This window comes from Rattus norvegicus, chromosome 15, assembly GCF_021556685.1.
Source record: "Rattus norvegicus strain SHRSP/BbbUtx chromosome 15, alternate assembly SHRSP_T2T, whole genome shotgun sequence".
Lineage (NCBI taxonomy): Eukaryota > Metazoa > Chordata > Mammalia > Rodentia > Muridae > Rattus > Rattus norvegicus.
In genome coordinates, this window is record NC_141548.1 from 40,805,058 (window position 1) to 40,830,167 (window position 25,110).

Genomic DNA, 25,110 nt, shown 5'->3' on the forward strand with positions numbered 1-25,110 from the left:
TGTGTTCTCTGATGATGCAGAAAGTCATACAGAAGTGTGTAGTAGGGAATCAGCCCAACTGCAGCTCTAACCAGTGGAGATGTAGGGAAGTAATTTTGTGTTCTTAGCTCCCTCTGCTGGTGTCAGGATTCTTTTCTGAAGTAGCCCTAAATTGAGCTGAACAAATCAGAAAAACCTATTTTGACCACTGTAAGTTTGACCATGAGTAACATCTTTATTTGTGTAATTTTAGTTTTGTAAGGTAAAGTCTGACTGTATAGTGCAGGCTGTCTCAAACTCACAGTAATGCTCCTGCTTCAGTCTCCCAAGTGTGCTGGACTTACTAGTATGAGCTACCATGCCCATCCAAGAAGTATTCTGATTAACACGAATATATGAGAAACAAGAGGGTTTGAATGTAATCCATCAAAGTCTTCTGATATAACTCAGCCTTATTCACTCACTGTTTAGGAGAATATGAAGGAATATTGTTGACTAACAGTAACTGCACAAACTAAGAAATTCTTATGCGGATGTGCATCTTCAAACAGTAACTTTGAGAACTTCAGTCAAATGGACACTTGCACCCATCTTTCTGTGAGGTTTGACTCTGTGGATTGCCACTGAGCTGACAGCGTTAGCTTGCCCTTTGTGTGAGTGGTGCCAGCGTACGAGGTCAGTAGAAAAAGTGTAATCCTCACCATTACTCACCTTCAGAGCAGCCTGGAATCACATCAGATACCAGTTGCAGATAATTCATCAAGATGCAGTGTGGGTGAGAGATGGTCTTTGGTGCAGTTGGAGAGAAGCTTTCCAGGGCAGTGGAGTCAATCGCACGTGAAGGGTGGAGGAAGATCTGGTCTTAACCACTGGAGATGGCTCAGCAGTCAGGAGCACTGGCTGCTCTTCCAGAGGACCCAGGTTCAGTTCCCAGCACCTATTTTGCAGCTTAGAGCCATCTGTACCTCTACTTCCAGGGGATCCAATGCCCTCTTCTGGCCTTTACAGGCTCCAGGCCTGCACATGGTGTATATGCAGACAAAACACCCAACATACAGTTAGTAAATAAGTTGAAACAGGAAGAGAGAGGGGCCTAGATGGGGAGTTTACAAATTCTCCTCACTTCAGCCTGGAGTGTAATGTAGTGACTTTGATGATGTTTTATTTAAAAAACACAGTGTTCCGAGTATTGGCTCAGGCCCTCTGTTAGCTAATTATTAGCCTACCCAACGAGGGTATGATGCCGCAACCTAAGGAAGTTACCCTGTCATGCTTTGGCAAAGGCAGATCCAGCGGCTTCTAACTCTTGAGTTCAGTTTTGTAAGGCTTTTGTATAGGTCTCAAAAAAATTACCAAAATAAGCATTTTGTTAGCAGGTCTTAGGTTTCTAAAACCATTCAGTCTCTGACCCTCTTGTACATTTGACATTCTTGTCTATGAAACAATAAAACTGTGGAGAAGGGGGTGAGGTTACACAGCTGCCCAGGAGGCTATGGCAGGGGAGTTACTTAGCCAGAGCTGGAAGCCAGCATGAGCAGTGTATACCAAGCCCTCGTTGTTTAAAAGCAACAGTAAAGAGAAGCCAGGGAGATGTCTACACCACAGTAAGCTCGCCGCTCTTGTAGAGGACCAGGGTTGGTTACCAGCACTCACAGTCAGAGGCCTTCAGGGCGGCTGGTACCCCTTTGTGGCCTCCACAGGCACACGCTGGAAGGCACATACTCATATACAAAAATTTTGAAAGTTGAAAAACTAATGAAAGAAGTGTGAATAGCTATGAAATGCTTATTTCAACAAATTTATAATATTCAGTTTAATATTAACAAATCTAAACATTCGGATAGCATTGAAAGCAAATCTAGTAAGAAAAAATAACACAATACCCATCCATGTTGTAGGATATTACTCCACCAGTAACAATTGTGTTCATTAAAATGTGTGTACCATAGATTCTTACCATTTCAACTCTCGTGGCGTTTTGTATTTGTTTTGCAGAGTCTGCACTGGGGCCTTGTGCATGCTAGGCAGGTGTTCTGCCACTGACTGTGTTCCTGGCAATTTCGTTCATTTGTTAAGTGTACAGTAGTTCAGAGAAGTATTTCTGTACTTACTTCATAAAGAGTCCATCATCAATGAAGTCTCAGTGCTGATGAATCTTTTCAAGCCATTCTTTCTCACAGAGCCCACAGTGGTGTAAGTCTGTTGTAGTTTAGGAATCTGAGCTGTTCATCTTACAAGTTTTGTGGGGGAAAAAAATCTGTCACTTTGCTTTGTCTTCCCGAGTGTGGTGGCTTCACCAGTGAAGAGGCCACTTCAGCTTCCCTAGCATCTGATGCTGAAAAGGTCAACTGGGTGAAGGCACCATGTTAGCAACACTGCTTACCCCAGGAAAGGTATCTTGGCTCTGCCTCATCTGCTGGCAGGAAGGCGAGGGGTGTTCATTCCCATTCCTTGTTGTTCGGCGCTGGTTCATCTGCCTCTGTGCAATGAATATCTGTGCAATCCAGGCAGGGTTGTTTATACTGAAGACACCATGACCAAGCCTGGGCTCTGGGCTCTAGCCTCTCGGAGCCTCTTGTCTATGAAGTAATAGCTGCTCTAGGGGAAGACAGTTTGTGAGTCATGAGAGCACCGGTGGAGTCACCTCTAAGGATGTGGGATTTAGGTAAGGCTTGGCATGGACTGGAGAGAAATGTTTTGTACTTTCATTTGCCCTGCGTCCTGCCCTGGTGCTGTGCTTGGCTGCTGTTTGGGAAGATGGAGTGGGTAAGGGTAAGGATGTGGTTAACCACACGTTGCTAGGGGAATAAACTGAGGATCATTGTGAACAGCAGTGAATGCAGAGGGATTTTCTATGATCTTAAGAGTCTTCTGGGACAGTTAACATCCAAGGCATAAGACCTATTAAAGCAAGTTGATTACTTCTAAAATATTAGCTTCCAATAAACATGAAGCTCTTTAATCTTCTCTGAGTATTTTTCAGTAATATGAGGAGATTGCTGGAGAAGAAACTGTCATAATATTGGGTAGCCACACACTAGAGCACTACAGCATAGTCCTATGTAGTTAGTCCAGTCAATTCTCATCCTGTGGGTTCTGAGTAGTGATCACAGTGGTCCCATCATCCCGCTTCATAGGTGAGCAGTGCTCTAGTTTCCTTTCTGTTGCCAAAACACTCTTGACTTATGAGAGGAAAGCATTTATTTAGGTTAGACGTCCAGGTCACAGTCCATCATTGAGGGAAGTCAGGGCAGGAACCCAAGCATAAATCTGAAGTAGAAACGGTGGAGCAGTGCTGTTTGCCGAATCGCTCCCTGGTTCATGTTCAGCCAGCCGCTGCGTGTGTTTCAGGACTACCTGACTAGAGCTAGTATCACCCACCATGGGGTAGGTCCCCTGCTTTACCGAACCAGAATCTCCCCCAGAGACATGCGCACAGACAACTTCACTTGCGGTATCTCCTCTCGGATGACTATAGACCAGCGGTTCTCACCTTCCTAATGCTGCGACCCTTTAATACAGTTCCCTGTGTTGTGGTGACCCCAACCATAACATTAGTGTTGTTGCTGTTTCATAAATCTAATCCTGCTACTGTTGTGAATCATAATATAAATAATCTGATATGCAGGAAACCTGATCTGTAGCCCCTATGAAAGGGTCATTTGACCCCATGGGGTCGTGACTCACAGGTTGACAACCACTGCTCTAGATGGTTGAGCAGGCAGTTAAAGCTACGCCGGACAAGGGCACCACCACTTAGGATGTAGCTGATTTATGAAGAATTTTGAATCTCACACTCCCAAATTCCTACCTTTGATATTGTCCCTAATCATACCTCATATTCAAATATAAAAACACATCATAGTATTCTCAAATAAAGACATACAAAGAACCAGTGTCATTTTCCTGCAGGTGGAATGGTGTGTTGTCTAGTTTTCTGTCAGCCTCACCCAAGCCAGAGTCATTTTGAAAGGGAAAATCTCAATTGAGAAAATACCCACGCCAGATTGGCCTGTGGCGCATCTTCTTGATTGGTTATTAATGTGGGAGGGCCCTGCTCATTGTGCACAATGCTGCCTCTAGGCTGGCGGCCCTGTATGCTACAAGAAAGCAGACTTCCTGAGCCAGCCGTGAGGAGCAGGTCGGTAAGCAAGCCCTCCATGGCTTCTGCTCCAGTTTCTGCTTCCAGGTCCCTGCCCAGTTTGAATTCCCTCAGTGGTGGACCGTTAGCTGGAAGTGGGAGATTGTAGAACCCTCCCCTTCCTTCCCATGTTGCTTTAGGTCATGGTCATAATGGTGGATCACAACAGAAACCTTGGCTAACACTATTTAGTGTTGAAAAATAGGAGTGAGCGGGGCAGAGCTGTGGGGAAAGGCGCAGCACACTGGTAGGAGAATTGCAAATCGTTTCAGCCTTTATAGAAGGTATCAGGGAGGGTCTTCAGAAAACTAAAGCTCACTTGTAGGCACAGTGCCACATGCCTATCTATATTCCTAGAACTCAGTAGACAGAGGCAGGAGGATCACCCAAAGATTGAGGCCAGGTTAGGCTACATAGTGACACCCTGTCTCAAAACAAATGAACAAAAAATAAAACCCCACATTATCCAGCTACTAAGGTTATATTCAAATAAAATGGAGTCTGTATACCAGAGATAGCTGTCCCCTTGTTGTAGAATTCCTCCCACCTCACATAACTACGAAATGGGACAGACAACCTAATATATGATGAATGGTTAAAGGAAATGTTATGTGTGTACACATGTGACGGAGCTGTCATGCTATATAAATGAATGGAATTTGTCACCCGCATTGGGTGGGCTAGATGACATTATGTTAAGTGAAATAAGTCAGACACAGAAAGAACTACCACCTGATCTCACATGGAATTTTAAGAAGTTGGCCTCATAGAAGTAATGGATAGAACAGTGGTCCCCAGTTGGTCCTGGGCACTAAGTTAAGAGTAAATTCTGGTATTTTGTTGCACATGGGGTAACCGTTATTAACAGGACGGTATTGTGTATACCCAAAATAGCTGGGAAGGATTTTGAATGCTATCACTGATGAATGGTTGATGAGATGAATATACTTATCACTCCTTTGGTTTGCTCCTTATATGATGTATACATAAATTAAAACATCACACTGTACTCTACAAATATGTAGTTACTGTGTGTCAAGAAAGGAAGAGATCTAATTGAGCATTTCAGTTCTCATTTGTTATTGTCGGGGTAAGGAGCAGGCACTAGTTAAGAAAACACAGTTAAGACTGTTAATAATGAGATGTTTCCATTCTCAGAATTACAACAGGAGTTGTCCTCTGTTTATAGGAATTGACTTTATGGTACATTACAATGGATGTAGATGCTTAAACGTTTTATTTTGGGGAGCAATTTTTCTTTTCTGGGGCTTCCTCACCCACTCATTTAACAAATACTTTGTTCAGGGACTGTGTGTGTCCTGATGCCTTCCCATTCCCATTTTGTGGCAAAGAAACTGTCCTGTGACTAACACCTGGCTGTGTCTGTTCTCTTAGGAGGGGTGACAGCACTCTGCTGGGACCCGGTCCAGCGCGTGCTATTCTCAGGCAGTTCCGATCACTCTGTCATCATGTGGGACATCGGCGGGAGAAAAGGGACGGCCATCGAGCTCCAAGGACACAAGTAAGGCTGCTGCTAGTCTTCCATGATGTCTCTCACGGCCTCCTGACTGGAGCAGAGCAAAAGCACCAGAGGGGGCAAGACAGGAACATAGTAACAGCAGGCACCTTGACTCCATGTGCACAAAGGCATGTAGCTATTCCTGCTTCAAGCCCATGGGAGTGCTTCTGAACTCACACAGGGAAATAATGGCTGTGAATAAATAAAAAGGAAACCATAGAGAATATAAGTGAGTGTTTGACAGTGAGGGAAGACATTGTAAAGTACATCACAAACCTCGTCCAGCACTTGATTCCAACTTGCCCTCCGTAGTTGGACTAGACCAGTAGCCAGTCGGCCTTGTGTTGGCCAGCAAGCATCTACCCAGGCACAACAACTGTGAGGGTGGACGTTACTCTGGTGATGTGGTGTTTCTTTTCAGCTTAAGTTCAAGATTGCCTCTTCCTTAACAATTCCTGGTTTTCTTTCTCTGTCCCAGGATGACTAGTGGTCAGAGTTAATGTGAATCAGGGATGTAATTGACCTTAGGGTCTGGGGAGCAATCTGGCATGGGCCTCTTAGCCATGCTATTGAGACAGTGCCACATGCCTTTTGTTCTGTTGCTTCTCACCAACTCTCAAGGTAGCTAACCACTGGTCGAATAAGGGTGTAATGGGACTGAAAAATGTATAACTGTGTTAAACACACAAATGGCATCTTATTAGAAGCCCCAGGAGAATTCAGCATAGGGACAGGCTGTACGGGCTTGTATCCAATGTAGTCAAAGTGTAGACCTCGGCTATACCCTTTAGGCCTGTACACACAACGATGGACTCATCTGACACACCACGCTGTTCTCAGAAACCTGTCTCCACCATTCAGACAGACTTTATACGGATGTCATCAAGCCTGAGAAGGCTATAGCAGATGAAACATGGAGATAAGGTGGTGTCTTCTCATTCCCTCACTTAGTTTTTAAGTGTGAGGTAGTTGTCACACCTTAAATTAGGAAATGCGCAAGCAGATTAGTACAAAGACTAAGGGCAAGCATTCACCACTGTGTTCCACTCTCCCGGGTGGAAGAGTAACAGTCCTGGAGCTCATGACACAGTGTCCCTGAATGCAGCCACCAGCCGTGGACAGTGAAACACTTATTCTGAAGGACTTTTTGGCTTCAAGATCATTGATGTATGTATCAGGATGCCTGAACACAGTGGTTCTCAACCTGGGGGTCAGAACTCCTTTGAGGGTTAAACAATCCTAGCACAGGGATCACCTAAGACCACTAGAAGACACAGATATTTACTTTGTGATTCATAATAGCAGCAAAATTACAGTTAAGAAGTAACAACAAAAATAATAATATGGTTTGGGGCCAGTACAGCATGAGGAACTGTATTAAGGCCACAGCATTAGGAAGGTTGAGAACCGCTGGCTTAACAAATGAACTGTGGTACAAGCATGGTTTCAAGTCTGTTCAGCAGGATAAAGGACAGATTCTCCCCCATGCCCTCGAAGGTCAGAGTAGAGCCACCCCATCTTTTAAAAGCATGACTTTTTGAATGAATGTGAGTTTTATATTAGTCATTAGTTAATTAGAGAAGTGCTTAGACATTACAAGTAGTTCAAAGGAAAATCTATACACAAAGAGTAGAAAGTGCTAAAGCGAGGGCTGGAGAAACAGCTCTATTTAGATATGAGGGCCTGGGTTTGATATTGGGAGCCATGTAAGAAACTGGGCACGTCATGTTATAATCACAGTGCCGGTGAAGCGGAGAGAGGTGGCGGACATTGCTGTCCAGCCAGGGAGGCCTTAAATAAAACCACCACAACAAAACGGTTTACACAGTAAACCTAGCCATGGTACCCAAGGTTGACCTCTAATCTCTGTATGCACACCCTTCCCACAGAATGCTGAAGTTAATGTGTATGGATGAACACCTGGCTTCTTCATGGTATGGGTCAGGACTGGGGCAACCTTTTGGTACTGTCAGTTTTCTATGATACAGTATTGTAAAGTAGTGGTCAGATTTACTATTAATATAGATCTTGTAGAATTAAATAACCCAGAAAAGTGTGTGAGCTCACAGCTGACCCAGCGTGAAAACAGACCTTATCATCTCCTATCTCTGCCTCCCCAGCACCGGGAAGTTTGCTTAGCTTTTTATGTGAGCATTGGAGACCCAAACTCAGGTCCTCATATTTGAGTGGTAAGTAGAGCATTGATCGCTCCATCTCCCCATTCCCTACGGATGGATCAGTTGTTGTAGAACTCATTGAATAACTATTATCATGAAAATTAAGGGAAGTCTTAACAGCTTGGAGTTGTAGATGGTGTGAGATTGGCTGTTTTTAAAGGTTTTCGTTTAGATTATAAAAGTAGAATTTATTACATTGTAGGTTAGATGTGGCTTAAAGGAGGAGGAAAGACATCATTATATTGAGAACATGGAATATTAAAACATCAACAGGATTCTAGGCAACATGCCTACTTGTTCTATGAGTAAGCTGCAAGTCTCATTCTGCTGTATCCTGGTTTAGTCGTGCCTGTTCGTGGTGCCATCTGCAGCGAGAACAAAGTGAGTTCCCATAGTTTATGGGAATCCTGATTAGTCGACTGCAGTCTAAAGTCTGTGCAAGAATGTGATAACACTCCGTAGCCTGTGACCAAGGGTCTGTTCTTCACGTGACAGTATTTTAAAGTACTGGTACATGCAATTTCTCTCTTGAGGCTCTGGAGCCATCCTTTGTGGAAGTCTGTCTTGATCGTCAGACAGACATCAGAGTAACAGGAAGGATATTTGTAGTCTATAGAGATTTAAGGGCTTGATGACTGGTGTGTTGCACACAAGATAGCCCAGACTGCCTTGGACTTAGTATAGCCCATCCCAGCCACAAACACAGTGCAGTTCTCCTGCCTCAACCTCCCCCTGCTAGGATTACCAGTGTGAGCCACTACCTGGATCCTTTTTGTGTGTGTGTGTGTGTGTGTGTGTGTGTGTGTGTGTGTGTGTGTGTGTGTGTGTGTGTGATGTTCTATTTTGAACCTAGAGCCTCACATATACCAGTAGCATTCTGCTACTGGCCCTAGCACAGACCCTGATTCTTCAAATAAATAGTAACATGGACTGCAGCTGTGTGTAGTAACATGAGCTGCAGCTGTGTGTGGTAACATGAGCTGCAGCTGTGTGTGGTAACATGGACTGCAGCTGTGTGTGGTAACATGGACCGCAGCTGTGTGTGGTAACATGGACCGCAGCTGTGTGTGGTAACATGGACCGCAGCTGTGTGTGGTAACATGGACCGCAGCTGTGTGTGGTAACATGGACCGCAGCTGTGTGTGGTAACATGGACCGCAGCTGTGTGTGGTAACATGGACCGCAGCTGTGTGTGGTAACATGGAATGAAATTGGTGAAGGACCAGATCTTTATGATTTTTTTAGGACCTTTCTGAGAAGTTTCTTGAGAGAGTCTTGATACTGAACATCTTGAAAATTATATTTTTTCTGAATAGTGATTCGGTGTGAAAAGTCAAAATCAATGGTGCTGCTAAACCAGGGGACTTGGCTTAGACAAGAACACTGGCTGTCTGTGCAAAATAGTAATGCATAACCCAGTTTAAGGAATGGAGCTTCCCTCAAGTGATTTCCCCTATCTCTCTCCCTTAAAAAAAATCAAGGACGTTAGTCAAGTTCATATGAAGAGCCAAACATAGTTCTGCAGTCACACTGCCAGCTAGGCTATAAGATAAAACGTGTCCTCTTCCACTGCACGCAGGCAGTAATGGGGACATCAGAGAGCAGCTGCAGCCGAGGAGCGCAGCCAATGCTGTAGTGTCTCCGTGGACTTCTCAGATTCTATAAAACAGAAGCAACCACCTCCTTCCAACCACCCCGGTCTGGGACCACTTGGCATTCTCCTTTCTGAGGTGTGCAGTAGGGCTTCCTGGGCTAGATGCTCAGTGGCCTTGATGAATGCAGGAGACTGGACATTAGCCTCTCACTAAAGCCAGTAGGAGTAGACAGTAGGAGAACTTTCAAGAACATCAAACGGTAGATTTTTCCCTCCACACTTTTGGGAAATTATTTTTCCATGTAATATGTATAATGTCCACATAGAGTAGATTCCTCATTGCAGTTTTCAAATGAATCTGTTCTCATTTTAATATAAAAATAAAGTAAATATTGTATCAGTGTTTTAAACCAAGGTTCTTTGGTTTCCTCACGTATGTAGTAAAAGTAAGGAGAGGGCCTGGGCAGTGAACCCTGATCCTAGCACCTCAGCTTCTCCAGTGCTGAATTACAAGTCTTCATTACTGCAGCTCACCAGACCAGCTGGCATCGTCTTTATTACTAATTTTTTATTTTATGTATATGAATATGTCACCTACCTGTTTATCTCTGCACTGTGTGCATGCTTGCTGCTTGTGCAGGCCAGAAGAGGGCATGGAATCCCCTGCAGGTACAAGTGGTTGTGAGCCACCACGTGGGTGCTGGGAATCAAACCTATTTCCTCTAGAAGAGCAGCCAGTGCTCTCAACCACCGATCCATTGCTCCAGCCCCTTAGTTACTCATTTTAACTCATACTTACCAAGATAACTAACTGATATTTCATGGGGCTAGAGACAGTTGAGACCTGTCTTATGCAAGCATTTCAGAGACTAGCAAAGCAAATGCACCAGAGTTTCCCCTGCAACATGAATATTTACTTACAGGAGGATTAAAAAGATGTTACACTGAAGTCAGCAATCATCCCTTATTTGACTGTTGGTAACTGACCAAAAGTACTTTCTCCTGGGCCTGGGAAGGCTAAGGTAACACCTAAACTCATTTTAGGTCTCACCATTAGCTTGTCGGACGAAGGGTCTGTAAATCTCCCTAGCTACTCTTGGTGTTGTCTGGCTATTGATGGCTTTCATGGTGGTGTCTGCTGTGGAGCCTGTTACTTACTTTGCCAGAATTGCTCCAACCCTTGGTTTCTTTCACAGTGACAAAGTCCAGGCCCTCTCCTATGCGCAGCACACACGACAGCTCATCTCCTGTGGTGGCGACGGTGGCATTGTCGTCTGGAACATGGATGTGGAAAGGCAGGAGGTAGGTGAGGCCTACAGGTCTGCCTCTGCTCCTCTCCTGCTTATTTCTATAATGAGTAAACCAGGAAATAAGATACACTGTATTGTGTTAGAAAAATCCCACGGAAGGGTAGTTTGGTTTTAATGGAAATACATATTTTTGTGATTGTTTGTCATGTTCCAAACAGTCCCCAGATATGAGACTTTGTCTTCTTAAGCACAGATTTAAATTTTATAATAACACTAATTTAAAGTTTTGGTTTTAGTCTCTAAGCATTTTAACAGCTAATATGTTTACTGAATATTCCCTGAACATATAGTTTAAAGTTAACCATTTTCTATCGACCTAGAATCATTCAGGGTAAACCTTCCCTTTGACAGTAGCATTCTTGTCCTGTATTCCTTACAGGGTGTGAGAATTAAAGAGAAAAGCACACTTTATAAAGACAAAAGGAATTTCCCCAGGTTTTCTGTCCATTCACCCAGCCTCATCCCAAGAGGGTCACTGGAGTTAACCACAGTGTAATAATGCCCTCAAATGCTAGGAATTAAATGCTTAGGAAGACTACAGCTTTATTTTGTGGAACCATAAATCCACAGGAGTTTTATTAGCAACTAATTAAAATGATCGTTACTGTAGGAAGCAGAGAAATGTAGAATGTTGCTCTTGCAAACCACACTTGGCCCCACCCATATCCTGGCAGAGGATCGTGGCCCATGATCAGAGCCCATGCCCAGCAGTCTCCCCAGAACTAGAGATCGTATCCTGCTCGCTTTGAGTTGGGTACAGTCACGTTTAGCTTTTGTGGACTTCTTTTTAATGGAAGAACAACCCAAAGGAATATAGCAGTGCTGTTTCCAAGATGAAAGTAGGTGCTTGGAGCCGGCTTTGAGCCATTGTGACATGCATGTATATGAACACTGAGCACTTGTCGATGGGTTAAGATCTTGTTAATTGGAAGCGCTGATGAGCAGTGGGAACTAGTCCATCCATCTTTTGGAAACACCATACTTTATAAGCATCTGGGAATTCCTAGTATGGCGGAGGCTGCGGGGTGCTAACAATAATGAAGTTTGTTCTAACCTGAAGTGCTGCTGACAGAGTTTCTAGAAAGTTCCAAGGACTATTAAATGGTATAAATAATGAAATCCCAGTCGACACTAGTAAGACAGAAAGTCAGTGCTGGCTACTTTGGAAGGGATGTTATTACTAGCGTCAGAGTCGGGCCTGCACGTGCCGTTCCTGGGAGGTCCGTGGGCTTTGCAGGCAGAGACACACAGGAGTAAGAGCAGGTGAGTGTTGGCTTCTGTGGTGGGTTGGTACTGATGGGAAAGTAGCAGCTGTCAGGTAGGAGCTGTGGATGAAGGACAGTGTGGGACTGGAGTGGGAGGACCATGTAGAAAAGAACAGGTCTGTGACTCAGGATACCACTATATTTACAACATCTATAACTTCACAAGGACACTCCATGTTGGCAAACATCCATCCTTCTGTTTTTCTCTACATTTACAAAAAGTCTGTTAACACAAAATGGAATCAATTAAATGTATTGACTTTTTTTCCCTGAATGTCCTAGTCTTAGATGCCCACTATGATGCATTTGACACCCAGATGTGTGTGAGTGTAGGTGTGAAGGTGTGAGTGTTATGTGTGGGGCATATGTATAGATGTGTGAGTGTATATGTGGTGTATGAGTGTATGGTGTATGTGTGTGGTGTGTGTGAGTTGTGAGTAGGGAGGGTGTATATATATGTGTTGGGAAGGTGATATATAAACATACATGTGCATATCAAATATTTATATATATTTATATATATATTTACAGTATATGTATATATGTATGTGTTTGTATGAGAGTATGGTCTATGTGTGAGATGGGTATCTATATGAGTAAGTTGAGTAATCTATGAGATATGTGAATGTGTAGTTTATATGTAACACGTGTATATGAGTATGTTTGGTATATGTCTGTGACTGAGTGGTAATATGTGTTAGTTGTTTGTGTATGTGAATATGGCTGTGTGTGCATGCATGTATATTTTTTATGATTTTGTATGGTGCATGTGTGTATATATGTATGTATTTGTATATGGTTGTATGTACTGCATATGTGAGAGGCATGTGTGTATGTGTGAATGTATAGGTGTGTATAGTGTATATGTGTGTATTTGAACTTAAGCAAGCAGTGTTGTACCACAAGGCCAATTCTGTTTCCACTTTCTATACCAGAACCATTTTTGAGTTCCTCCCCAACCTGCTATAGCTCAGTGACAGAATGCTTACTTAACAAGTATGAGGTCCTAGGTTCAATGCCCAGTACAGCACTCACACATACCCATGCAGCAAACATGTATGCATATGTACACACGTGATATGTACATAGCATGCATACACACATAAGATCTGCTAAGGAACACTTTTAAGCAAAACATGCTTTTTAAACCCATCTGCCTTATTTAGACTACTTATGGTGAGGAGCGTGCATATATATGTAATGTGCACTTAGACATCATAGTGTGTAATTAGAGAATAGGCATTGAATTTCTCAGCATGGTGGTCAGGAGCCTGCCGAGTATGACCCTGGCACCCCCTCCAGTCTCATCTCTCCAGCTGTCTTCCAGGTGTGCACAAGTCGCACTTAGACCCCGCTTTCCCCATCTCTCCTCCCTCCCTGCTTCAGGTCTCAGCTCACTTGCCCTCTACAGAGAACCCCAGCCTGTGTCAGAGCCTCTCTTAACCTTGCCAGAGCACTCTGTGTCCCTTAGGCTTTTAAACTCTTAGACACTTTGATTACTAATAATATTTTCACGACCTCTTCCCAGGCAAATGATAATCTTTATGATTCTAGGTTCTGTCTATCCACCACTGTATCCCTTCCTCAGGGCCTGACAACTAACAGACCTTCTGTAACTACTTCTGAGACTGCTTGAGGAATCAGCTGTTTCTGACGAGTGTGTCCAGATCTGGAAGTGTAAGCAGTGCCTGTGGTTCCTTTGTCCATGCCACTTCTCACTGTGACTTGCTCTGTGCTTTTTTTTGCCAAGACCCCTGAGTGGTTGGACAGTGATTCCTGCCAAAAGTGTGACCAGCCTTTCTTCTGGAACTTCAAGCAAATGTGGGACAGTAAGAAAATTGGGCTGAGACAGGTAAGTGGCATGCGCTCTAGTATTGGAAGGGACTTAACCTCGTAATTGTGGAAGCAGTATTCTTCCCGTCATGGGAGCTGTCGTGGAGTAAGTGATCTCACTCCTGTGACACCTCCATGTCTACTGCAGCCCCTCCCTAGTAGATGGGTTTCCTAGAGGTGTCTTGTAAGTACTGGAGCAGTAGGTACAGTTTTAAAACTCTAACAGTGTCTACTGGGGGACACCTTAGTAGTAGAGGTGTCACATTAGCTCAAGTAAGTTCCCAACCATGAAATTACATGAGCATGTTTACTTCTTAATTAGTCACTTTTCCTCCTTTTTTCCTCCCTTCCTTCCTTGGTCTCAGTTGTTTAAGATCTGTTTTATGACACAGCATTTGCAAAATCTGATTCTATGGTTCAGTTTGGTCTTCCCCATGAAAACCAAATGTTAGGTCACCCAGGTTAAACACTGCTAAAACCACAAAGATCTGGCCACTGGGGACCTCTCCTGTGTAGCTCACAGCAACAGCATTTGAAGAAGATGGAGATGGGGAACTTTCCACAAGTTCCCTCTCTGACTAAGACCAAAGTCAAAGGGCGTAGAAATCTGTGTGCCCTTGGTGGCTTTCAGGACACTGACACATTGTATGTTTATGTGCAGTGTGTGTCTGGTATCTGTCATGTCTATGTATTACGTGAGTTACTGGGGATAACTGCACTCTAATCCTTTAGCACTTTATAGTTCTGTCTATTAAATATTCTTCATCAAATATAAACTAAGCCCTTCTACCTACGACACAATAAGTCCCAGTTTAGGTACCAACACTTGGTCGCCTGGCATCAGCTTCCTCGTGCTGGGACTGTAAGACTGTGCTATCACGGCCAGCTCTGGGGCACTCTGTTAGTTTATAAGTGTGCCAGCACTGCAGCCAGAGCCATGGCATCCTGTCTCCCTCTTCTCCCAGCACCACTGCCGGAAGTGTGGGAAGGCCGTGTGCGGCAAGTGCAGCTCCAAGCGCTCTTCCATCCCCCTCATGGGCTTTGAGTTTGAAGTGCGGGTCTGCGACAGCTGCCACGAGGCCATCACAGATGAAGAGTAAGTCCCACACCATGCACCCTCCAGGCTATGGACAAAGCCCAGCCTGAGAATTCCACTCCAGAGGGATTCCACCTGCCAGGCTTGCCGGGGTACAGTATAGACTGAAATGTCAGTCAAAGGCCTGTGTCACCAGACAGTCCCGTGAGGCAGGTGAGGAGGGGGTGCTCAAAAGCAAAGCTGTGGGCTTTCTCATTGAGACTCTCTGGGGGAGCCACGGCCAGGACTCACCTTGGTGCCCCGGCTGGCATCTTTACAGATACTGGATCGGTCAAGGGTTCCAGCAGTTGTTAGTTTCCAGGAAGAACGAAACTAAAAACTATCTGTTTTTTCCAAGATGGAAATAGTCCCAGATGCCCTCCTCTCTACTGGTGAATTCAACCTGGTGTCCTGAGATCTTACCTCTGATTTGGGACAAGCAACTCTGTGAGAATTGAAAATTACCCCCAGACACTAACACAATAATAGCACAGAGACAATTTGCCGCTAGTGGGTGCTGGCAGTCTCCAGTCCTCCCAGAGCTCTGTAGCATAGTCAGATCACGTCACCCTGTCGAATACACATCAAGATGTCCTTGCCGAAGTGGTTGTTCATGTGCACTGATTATTTGCCTCTTGCACACATGATGAGATTAATGAGAGTTCTGATCATTAGAGAAAACTGCAGGGGCCTTAGAATCTTCATCTTATCTAGACAGATCTGAGTCTACGAAGTTTCAAGCTGAGCGGAAATCATTTACAGCGGTTATTGTACTGCTGAAAGTCTTTCCTGTAGATGCTACTACAGCGACACCTTCTGAGAGCTCGCAGCAAGGTAGAGACCCTGGACCATGATGGGGCCTGCCCAGCTCTACCTCTGGTCTTCTCCTCTTCTCTAGCAAGCATGCTAGACCTGCCTGTCAAGGCAGCCACCGGGCCTGACCAAAGTTGGCAGCAAAGCCATAGGCCAAAGAACACAAAACAGGCAGTGCTGAATGTGTGTTAAGATATTTATGTGGTTTGATATACACACACACACATGTATAGGTTACTTATGGAAGCTTTAGAATACTGTTTTTAAAAACTCGTATTTGCAGTTACACCGGGGGAAAGAGAAGGAAGCGTCGATGGCCTTCAGTTAGACAGACAGACAGACAGCGCTGTCACTTTAACAAGCACTTTAAAAAAGAAGCAGGCCAAGCCAGCGTAGAGTCCTTCCTCCTAAGCACAGACTTGGCAAAGGTACTGTGGTCTTTAAAAGCCTTCTCCACAGCACAGGTAGAGATTTTCATGGATGCTGTTTCCTGGAGGATTTTTCTATTCTGGAGGCCAGAAGAATCGCTTTACCTTGTCATCCTTGTGAAGTCAGAGCCAGTGAGACAGTTCAGTGAGTAGAGGCGCTTATGCCTAGGCTGACGAAATGAGTTCAGCCTCTTGATCCCACGAGTTAACAGGAGAGAATCGACTCGGAGAGCTGTCCTCTGATCTCCGCTTGTGCACTTCTGCTCACACTAACACGCACAGGCAAGCTCGCATACAAAGTCAGTAATCACATCATGTTACTGACCACCAAGGAGTGAGAGCAAGAGCGTTTCTAACAGCAAAGCAGTCATCGGCCATTAGGCTGAAACAATCCCATTTTATCCTGGATCCCTGTCCTCCATATGTCCACTCTTACTCTTGTCTTGCTCCTTCCAGACGCGCACCCACAGCCACCTTCCATGACAGCAAGCATAACATTGTACATGTACATTTTGATGCAACCAGGGGATGGCTACTGACTGCTGGAACTGACAAAGTGATTAAGGTAAGATGCCATTTTGTTATACCTTCTGCTGTGGGCCTTGAATGCAGATAGTAGATCAAGAGTGTGAGGCTTTGTTCAGGTTATCCCTATAAGTGAGCACTGGGAGCCTGTTGCACCCACCACGCCAGTGCACAGGGTAATTTACTGAGACTGATCTTTAAAAGGCCTGGCTGTGGGCTGCACACCTTCAATCCCAGCACTTCAGAGGAAGAGGCAGGTCGGTCTCTGAGTTTGAGGCCAGCCTGATCTACAGAGCAAGTTCTAGGACAGCCAGAGCTACACAGAGATACCTTGTCTCAAAAAATAAATTAAAAAAAAAAAGAAGATGAAGAAGAAGAGGAGGAGGAGGAGGAGAAGGAGAAGCAGCAGCTGCTGCTGCTACAGAAATAGTTCGGTTGATAAAGTATTAGCAAGAACCAGAGCGCATCCCTAGAACCCACATTTAAAAAAACACAAGTGTGGGGCTGGGGATTTAGCTCAGTGGTAGAGCACTTACCTAGGAAGCACAAGGCCCTGGGTTCGGTCCCCAGCTCCGAAAAAAAAAAAAGAACCAAAAAAAAAAAAAAAAAAAAACCACAAGTGTGGGCAGAGACAGAATCAGGTGTGCCAGAAGACTCAGGCAGTCTAGCTTAATCAACGAGTCACGGGTCTCAGTGAGAGATGCTGTCTCAAAAAAAAAAAAAAAAAAAAAAAAGGTTGTTGGCTCCTGGGGAACAATGCTTGAGGTTATCCTATAACTGTCACACACTAGAGAGTGAGTCCCGTGTGCAGAAGTCACAGGAGTGACATGTGAGCACTAGCGATTGGGACCCACAGAGGGAGGTGTGCTGCTCTCGAAGCTCTGTGAATGGTGGTCTTGAACTGGATGTTGGTTGGAAGGCAGACCTGGAGTCAGTCACCGAGTAATGCATAAGCCTTTTTCCTGCCAAGCTTAATTACTCCAAGAGTGCCTACCCAGGCCTGTGAAGTCTGTGGCAGGCCACAGTGGAGACCCAGGACAGAAGGGTGGACTCTGTCACCTTGTCCTCTTTGGAGGCAGCAGTAGGATGACATTGTTAGAAGTGCTTTCAAGCAAGCTTCAACCAAACTTGGAGGCCTGGCCCTTCCTTTTTGATGTCTTAGAGAATTGTTTGGAAGGTCACCCGGGTGTGTGCTGGCTGCTCTCTCCCTCGGTGGATCTGATATGCCTTTCTTCTCCTTAGCTGGAGCAGCATGACAGCAGCCCTTATGTAGAAGTCAGGCTAGTGCTACGTGCATTTGCTTGATAGCTGGGAACAAAACCAAAACACCTCTCTGAGCATTGTTCATCATCAATCAGTACAGTTTGATCTTAATTCATCCTTGGCTTCTCTCTCTTCTTTGCAGTTGTGGGACATGACCCCAGTGGTGTCATGACTCTCCCAGGGACTAGGAGATGATAGTTTTCACTGAAGAAGCACTTGAGTCCAACATCTTTACAGGAGGAGTAAAGCATCCGTGTGAGCAAGAAGAGAGACTGAAGGCTCACAGCGAATGTGTATCCTCCCTCCACTGCTACCGTGCACTAGTGAAAGTGCATTCCCTCCTGGGACTCTCCATTGTCCATACCACAGAAAAGAAGATATTTTTTTATCAAATGGTTTATACAGCCTGGCTGTGCTGCATTGTTTTGAGTATATTGGAAAACTGTGTAGATGTTGAAGCTTCTGTATGTCAGCTGTCCGTTGTACTCATTGCTTTCTGTGTCAGAAAAGAGAGAGAGAGAGAAATATCTGTTGAAGGGATTGCGTCCTCGTAAGCAGTCTCCTTGTTTCCACCTCAGCATGTCCAGTCGGTCCTCTCTTTCCGTGATCTTCCTCCACTGGCCTCGCTTGCCTCTCACTTGTCACAGTGGACGATCACAGTTTGTTCCAGTGTTTTTCTTTCATGGCCTGGAGTAAGAGTTGGAGAACCATGTATGTCCGGTACTGGCCTCTTGAGTCACCTGTAGGGAAGGAGCAGTGGTTGTCGGAAGTCCCTGAGCTCTGTTTTGGCTTTCTCTGCCATCCACATTAATTAGAAATGCTGTAGAGGCCACTGCTGCCATCAGCCGGGACACAGGTCCTGTAACGAGCCTCCCCCGCGTGCCTGCATCTCTCAGAGCTCAGTGAGAACCTTCTGAGCCTGCTGAGCTTTGGACTATGGAGATTTGTCTTGTTTTTAATTTTTTTGTAACTTTCCTTCATTCACAACATGAGAGAAAAACAGAACTGTCTGTGCTCCAGAAGGACGTGTCCTGACGTGCGTCTTTCTACCTGGCATTGCCTGTATATGACATTAGAAGCCTGTTCTCTTCACCATTCATAATTTAGTTTCTCTTCAAGAAACCAGGTATTTAAGCATCTCTATGTTAATGTGTACTTCTATAAGGCCAGCATGTGATCTAAACAGAGGTACTAAGAGAGGATCAGAATCCCCCAAAGGGAATCCGTCCATCTTGATAAGGTACAGTAAGGACTCACTTTGGGCTATCAAGATAGGATTAAAAGGAGTAGCAAGTCTGTGCTGGGAAGCTGGCCGGCCTCTCCAAGCCCCCAGTCAGGAATGTCACGGCATTGCCAGGTCAGAGGCTTTCTGGGGAAGCAGGCTGATTGTTCGCCTGCCCTCTCCACGCCAGCCACACAGTGTCTTGTTCACTTCTGACCTGACACGTTGCCTGGCACTAAGTACTTGAAGGAGACACAGTTCTCCTGTTACTTTTGTTCTGTTCCTACAGAAGCAGTTCCTTCCATGTCATTATTGCTTCTCTTTGTAGCGGAAGTAATAGTCGCTATACTTGGATACCAACCACCCCTAGTACTGGCGACCCAGAGTGCCTCACACAGAAACACCCCTGGAGGCCAGTGACTGATGTGAGCGCAGAACTCTGCCCAGGAAGCCATCACCACTGTGATTTAATGGCCTGGCCCAGGAAATGCCACCTAACTTCAGTCAGGCCACTTTAACTGCTAGGAATTTTTTCTGCATGGTCGCTCCATCACAGAGCTTTGAAGATGAAATTAGAGCTAAAAGATTCAAATATCAATGGTGTGGTTGATTGCTAGAGTCTACAGCCACTTGGCAAGTTGTAGAGAACGGTGTGTGGCAAATCACTCTAAAGTAAGTCTGTCTGAACTGGACCATGACTGCACAAGGGAAGGAAATACAGTATTAAGGAAGGGGAGGCTCTGTCTCCCAGCAAGCCTGTGTGGAGTCCCAGTCCTGCATTCAGACCTTCAATAGAACGTCTTAACACTGTCAGGTGGCCCTACACACCATTCTGGTCTCATCCCAGCTATGGACCATCCCCAAGAGTACCCAGAGATGGATAGTTGACAGTGATGAAAATCATGGGTGTATACCACAGATTGGCCAAGGATTCCGTGACTCCGCCCTTTCCTCTCTCCTTACCCAAGTGGCTGTTGATGGAAAAGAATGTATCAGAAAGCCATATACGCATGTGATACTGTGAATTCCTCTACTTGCCCGGTGTCTCCATTAACGCATAGAGAAATGCATGCTGGTGCTGACAGGTGTCCAGGCATAGACCTCGTCCATCAGTGCGTGGCTCATTTCTCTCCTGGGTAAAAAATGGCAAATCTGTCATCCCCTTGGGTTTACGCTTGACTTTTCTTGCTGTACTGTGGAAACCACAACTCCAGTACCAGTAGTGAGGACAGCCGTGCTCGGAAGTGGGGAGAGCCGCACAGCAGATGTTCTTCCCAGTTGGTGGGAAGAACATCTCTCAATCTTAGTTTTCCAAAGGAAGGTAATTAGTGAGCCACCTGGGCGTCTCCACCTTAGCAAAAATGGTTTTAGAATAAGTACTTGGAATTTTGTATCATTTTATAAAAGGTCAGCCAGCATAATGTGTTTCTCGTTTAGTTGTTTGAATTATTCATGAAATTACAAAAATTACAAAGTTGGGAGGAAACTTGAGGTCTCAAAAGTTGCAGGTTAGTCAGACCAGGCAGTTGGCAGAGATGAAGTGTAAACAAGAGAATCTCAAAGAACATTCAAAGAATAACGGCATTTGCTATACCAGTGGCATCGTGAGTAGGCGAAGGGCAGGAAGTCTCTGGACTTGGGTATGATACTGTTTTGAGCAAATTTGACATAACTTTTGGTGCCTGCCTGTGGTTGTGAGTGGGAACATGTCCCATCAGAAGGCCGTGGTGCCACTGATCTGTGTGTTGGCCCCTCCCACATTAGTCCCTACTGACCGCCCTGCTGGCTAAGGGCTGCTCCTACAGCATCCGTCTTTGTGATGAGAGGCATCGCCTTAACAGCATCTCAGAGTTATATTTTAAAAGCATACTATATTTTTGTTTAACATCCTTAAAAGACTTGAATTTGAGCTTTAAAGCAGGAGTAGCTCTGTACCATGTGTCACTGCAATGCACGGATATGCACTAATGAAGGGCTTTTGGCTTTGTCTTTTCATACTGTTTAAATACATATATATTTGTATATAAGTGAGCTTGTTCACCAAGATCTATATTTTAAAGCAAAAGAAAAGCATTTTCCAAAGTGCTCTTATTTTTCTTTCCCTTAAAATAATGTTGGGTTGAGGTGTGTCCTCAGCATCCCATGAAATGACCCTGATGTTAATCAGTTTGCTGCTTTGTCAGGCTGTAAGGTCCGACCAGGGAAGCCTGTGTGCTCCTGGAAGCTACAGTTCATCTTGACAGCCAAGAACTACACACCAACCCTCAGGGGTTTAGGTCTGCATTTTCTCCTTTTAACGTTGTGTTCCCACCAAAAGCCTCAAGGCTAGTACGGGCCTGGGGCCCTCCCTTGTACTTCCCATGCCAAGGCCTGTTGACAAAGATTTTGAAAAGATGGTCAGATCTCGGTGTGAGACATGGATTCAACCACAGTGCTTACAGTCCCCTCTAGACCTGTGAGTGGAGTGCGGTTCTGTGACGGTGTTTATTACAGGACTAACGCACATTGACCACTGATCATAGAACTGACCTCACTTAGGCAGATGAGAGACACTGTACTGGCAGATCAGACAAGTTACTCTCTGGTCTTTTCCATCGAGGGCTCTGTCTTAGTCAGGGTTTTACTGCTGTGCACAGACATCATGACCGAGGCAACTCTGATAAGGACAACACTTAATTGGGGCTGACTTACCGGTTTAGAGGCTCAGCCCGTTATCATCAAGGTGGGAGCAAGGCAGCATCCAGGCAGTCATGGTGCAGGAGGAGCTTTATGTCTGCATCTGAAGGCTGCCAGCAGAATAAGGATCAGGGTCTTAAAGCTCACACCCATGGTGACACACCTACTCCAACAGGGTCACACATTCTAATAGTGCCACGCCCTGAGCCAAGTATACGAAAGCCATCACGGGCTCAGTGGGTGTGGTTTTAGAAAGATGATGAAATTGTTGGAACCATCTAATTTAAAAGATACCTCAAAGTATTCACCTTCAGGGGTTGAGACTATCTGACCGGGGCGACAATGTTGAGGAAACTTAAATTGGTTCAAAGGGTAGATTTCAAATCTTATTTAAAAATACAGCTTTTTTTCCCCCCTCTTGGTTCTTTGGAATACATGAGAGGGTCTTTTTTAGGGACAGCAGTTTAAGTGCGTTGTTCCTGTATAGGTCTTGTCATTTGGATGGGTCCAGCCTTCCGTTCATAGCATGTCATTGTGAAGTATGAACCAAACCACTTACAATTACCGTCGGTCTGCGTGTGCTTCTGTCTCATGCCGTTTGTCTTGTCTTGCATTTTAAATGGCTTTCCCAAGGTATTGTCATTTGGAAAAGAGAAAAATCTCACACAACAAGTGTAAAAACTGTTCCTAACTGGACAGCAGGGAAGGTGTTAGCCCCACAGTGGTGCCTGCCCATTGCTGAACTGTAACCAGGTACTTTGCACAGCCGCCACCCAGGGCCCACATCTGGATGTGGCTGCCACAGGCTTGTTACTGTATGGGTGTCTTTTTCCAGAAAAATCAAGAATTAGACTAGGCAGGGACTCAGCTAAGTGTTGTAAGCCTGAAGCTAGAAGCCAGAATGGGTCTCTCCTGTGGTAGTTCTAGCCACACCCTCTGCAGCTGCTGTGCCCTCTGCCACTGGACTCCACCAACCGGGCCCACCTCTCATGACTCTAGCCTTCTACATGTGCTGAGGCGGTCCGGAGTGAGGATGTTCTGGGACATTAAGATGACTGACTCTCCTGTGCCGCTGCTGCATAGCCATGAATGTTTCTCTCTCCTGTCTTCCCATGTACTGCCCTCCAGCCTTTCATGTGTGTGTAGCCATTCCAGTGTACGGCTCTCTGAGCAGTGGCCTCTGTGGCTTAAAATAAATGGCCGAACACTTGCCTACCATCTCGGTCTCATCGTTGTCAAGTGTGATCATATAAAAGCAGTAACTCTTATTGCTTCTACCTTTGTGGGTTCTGACCATCAAGAAGGGATGGGGTAGTTTCCAGGCCATTCACCACCCAGCTACGTAGACCTTGAGAAGAGTTGCCATCTCAGGTAAGCCACTATTGACCAGCCTGAGGTTAGCATGTGGGCTGCAGCCATGAGTTTCTCATTTAATGTAGGGTGCATTCTCCTTGCATGGAAGAGTTTCCAAGTGAAGACCCAAGAACTTGAGGAAAAATAGTCAGGAATCTCATTGGCTCTTGAGGTAGACAGAGTCAGAAACCGCGTTGAAAACTCTAGAGGTCCATTTTGTAGAGAAGCAATTAAGTACGGGGAAATAAAGGTCTCCTGTGACCAAGAGTTAGGGAAGGGTACTTCCTAGTGCTCCAAGCCCCTGTCTCTGTCCTGCCTCAAGGTACCACCCATGCCCAGCACAGCAGGAAGCCCAGGTTTTCCTCGCACAAGAAAGAAACAAGGCCATAGACACTCAGTTTTGGCTGTGCCCACGCCACCCCTCATTGCTGTTCATCTGGCCCATACCCTCCAAGCAGGTCTCTCCAGGGATGTCACCTCCTCAGTGTTCCCTGGCAGTCAGCCAGTCAGCATCTGAATGTCTCCAGCTATGGGGAAGAGCAAAGTGCATTCAGTTTACCCGACAACCAAGAACGTGTACAGCAGATTGTAGATGCAGTGGCTGGCTTCATCCAACTCGGAAGATGCTCTTCAGCTAGGCCCCATTCGAATGCCCCTGTAGGCACATTGTCCTCGCAGGCATGCACAGCCAAGCAGTGCGCAGCCTTCTGCCTGGGCACAGAAGCAGCCACCCAGTGATCAGCATGTCCACTCAAGAGTCCCCTCAGACTGACAGGGTTAGTGAGAGATTTAAACATGAAAAACCCTGGCACCTCAGTGCTCTGTCATTGTCCTTGATAAAGGATCCTGCTTTCAGTCCACATCTCTGGCATTTCCCCATCGCTGTTGGTCCTGCACTGGGCGTGGCCTGGCCCATTTCAGCCCAATTGTGAATTTCAGTAAACTCTTTGTCGATAGGCCGACACAAAGTAGGTCTGTGGACCAGCAGGTAGCAACCAAGGCTGGATGGCAGGGTACGTCCATTATCCTACCCAGTACACACGGGTCACTCAAACACGTATGGCTGCTGTCAGTTTATCTAAGCCGTTCAGAACTGTTTCTGAACAGGTGTTTCTCCAAAGGCCCTAGGTGTAGCTGGGTTTAAAATGCTATGTGTCAGACAGGGAGTGTTTTGGGCCCCTATGTTCCCCAGGTATCTAGGCACCTGAGTCAGCCCATGCCTAAAAGATCACGGTTCTTTCCGCAGCTGCCAGTGACTTGCCCACGCTTTCCCCAAGGAATTCCAATAAACTCATTGGCTTCCCCCCAGGCCCCGGCATTGGCTGTTCTTCCTAATGTCCTAGCCTCTCTCAGATCCTGGCTGTGGACCTCATGAACTGTTGGCATTTGCCTCTTTTTAGGGAAGAATCCTCCCATTTTCTCTGTGTCTCCTCCACATGCGTGAGAGGCAGCATTCATGGTGCTTGTTCTGCCTACCCCTGTTCATTAGTACCCAGAGCATCCCAGATGCATGCGGGACCCAGGTGCTCTTTGCCTCCGTCAGACCTCGGAGCAGTGTCTCGAAGTGGAATATGTTGGGGATCAAGACAGATCTCTCAAGAAGCCAAAGGCAGAAGAGAAACAGGGAGCGGGAGGCAACCAGGACCCACAGATCTCAGGATTCCAGAGAAAATTCACCGCATCTAAGGCAGGCTCGCATTTTCTAAGCTACAAATAAAAACTTGTTTGTTATGGGAAACTTAGGATATATTGAGTTTTTTAAAAAGGAACTTCTTACAGGATTCCTAAGACCACAGATGGTCACTACTGGAGTCCCCATCAGCCCTCTAGGGCCTCTAGCCAGATAGACACCAGCTGAGAGAGGGTCTTCGTCTACTCTCTTGCATGGGGACAACACATGGTCAACATGGCCAATTACTTGGCCATCAGATCCCAGC

General features: G+C 45.5%; 1 protein-coding gene across 4 annotated transcripts in view; it reads left to right on the forward strand.

The window, feature by feature from the left end:
• Positions 1-23,038, forward strand: part of Wdfy2 (WD repeat and FYVE domain containing 2) — a 124,924-nt gene extending 101,886 nt beyond the window's left edge. For 3 of the 4 annotated variants that reach the window (NM_001415102.1, XM_087585716.1, XM_087585715.1), the window contains 6 exon segments: positions 5,516-5,642; positions 10,607-10,712; positions 13,736-13,837; positions 14,784-14,914; positions 16,591-16,699; positions 18,065-23,038. In NM_001415102.1, coding sequence (NP_001402031.1) covers positions 5,516-5,642; positions 10,607-10,712; positions 13,736-13,837; positions 14,784-14,914; positions 16,591-16,699; positions 18,065-18,094 — 605 coding nt within the window. In that variant the 3' untranslated portion in view covers positions 18,095-23,038. 4 annotated transcript variants of the gene reach the window in all.
• Positions 23,039-25,110: the final 2,072 nt, after the last annotated feature.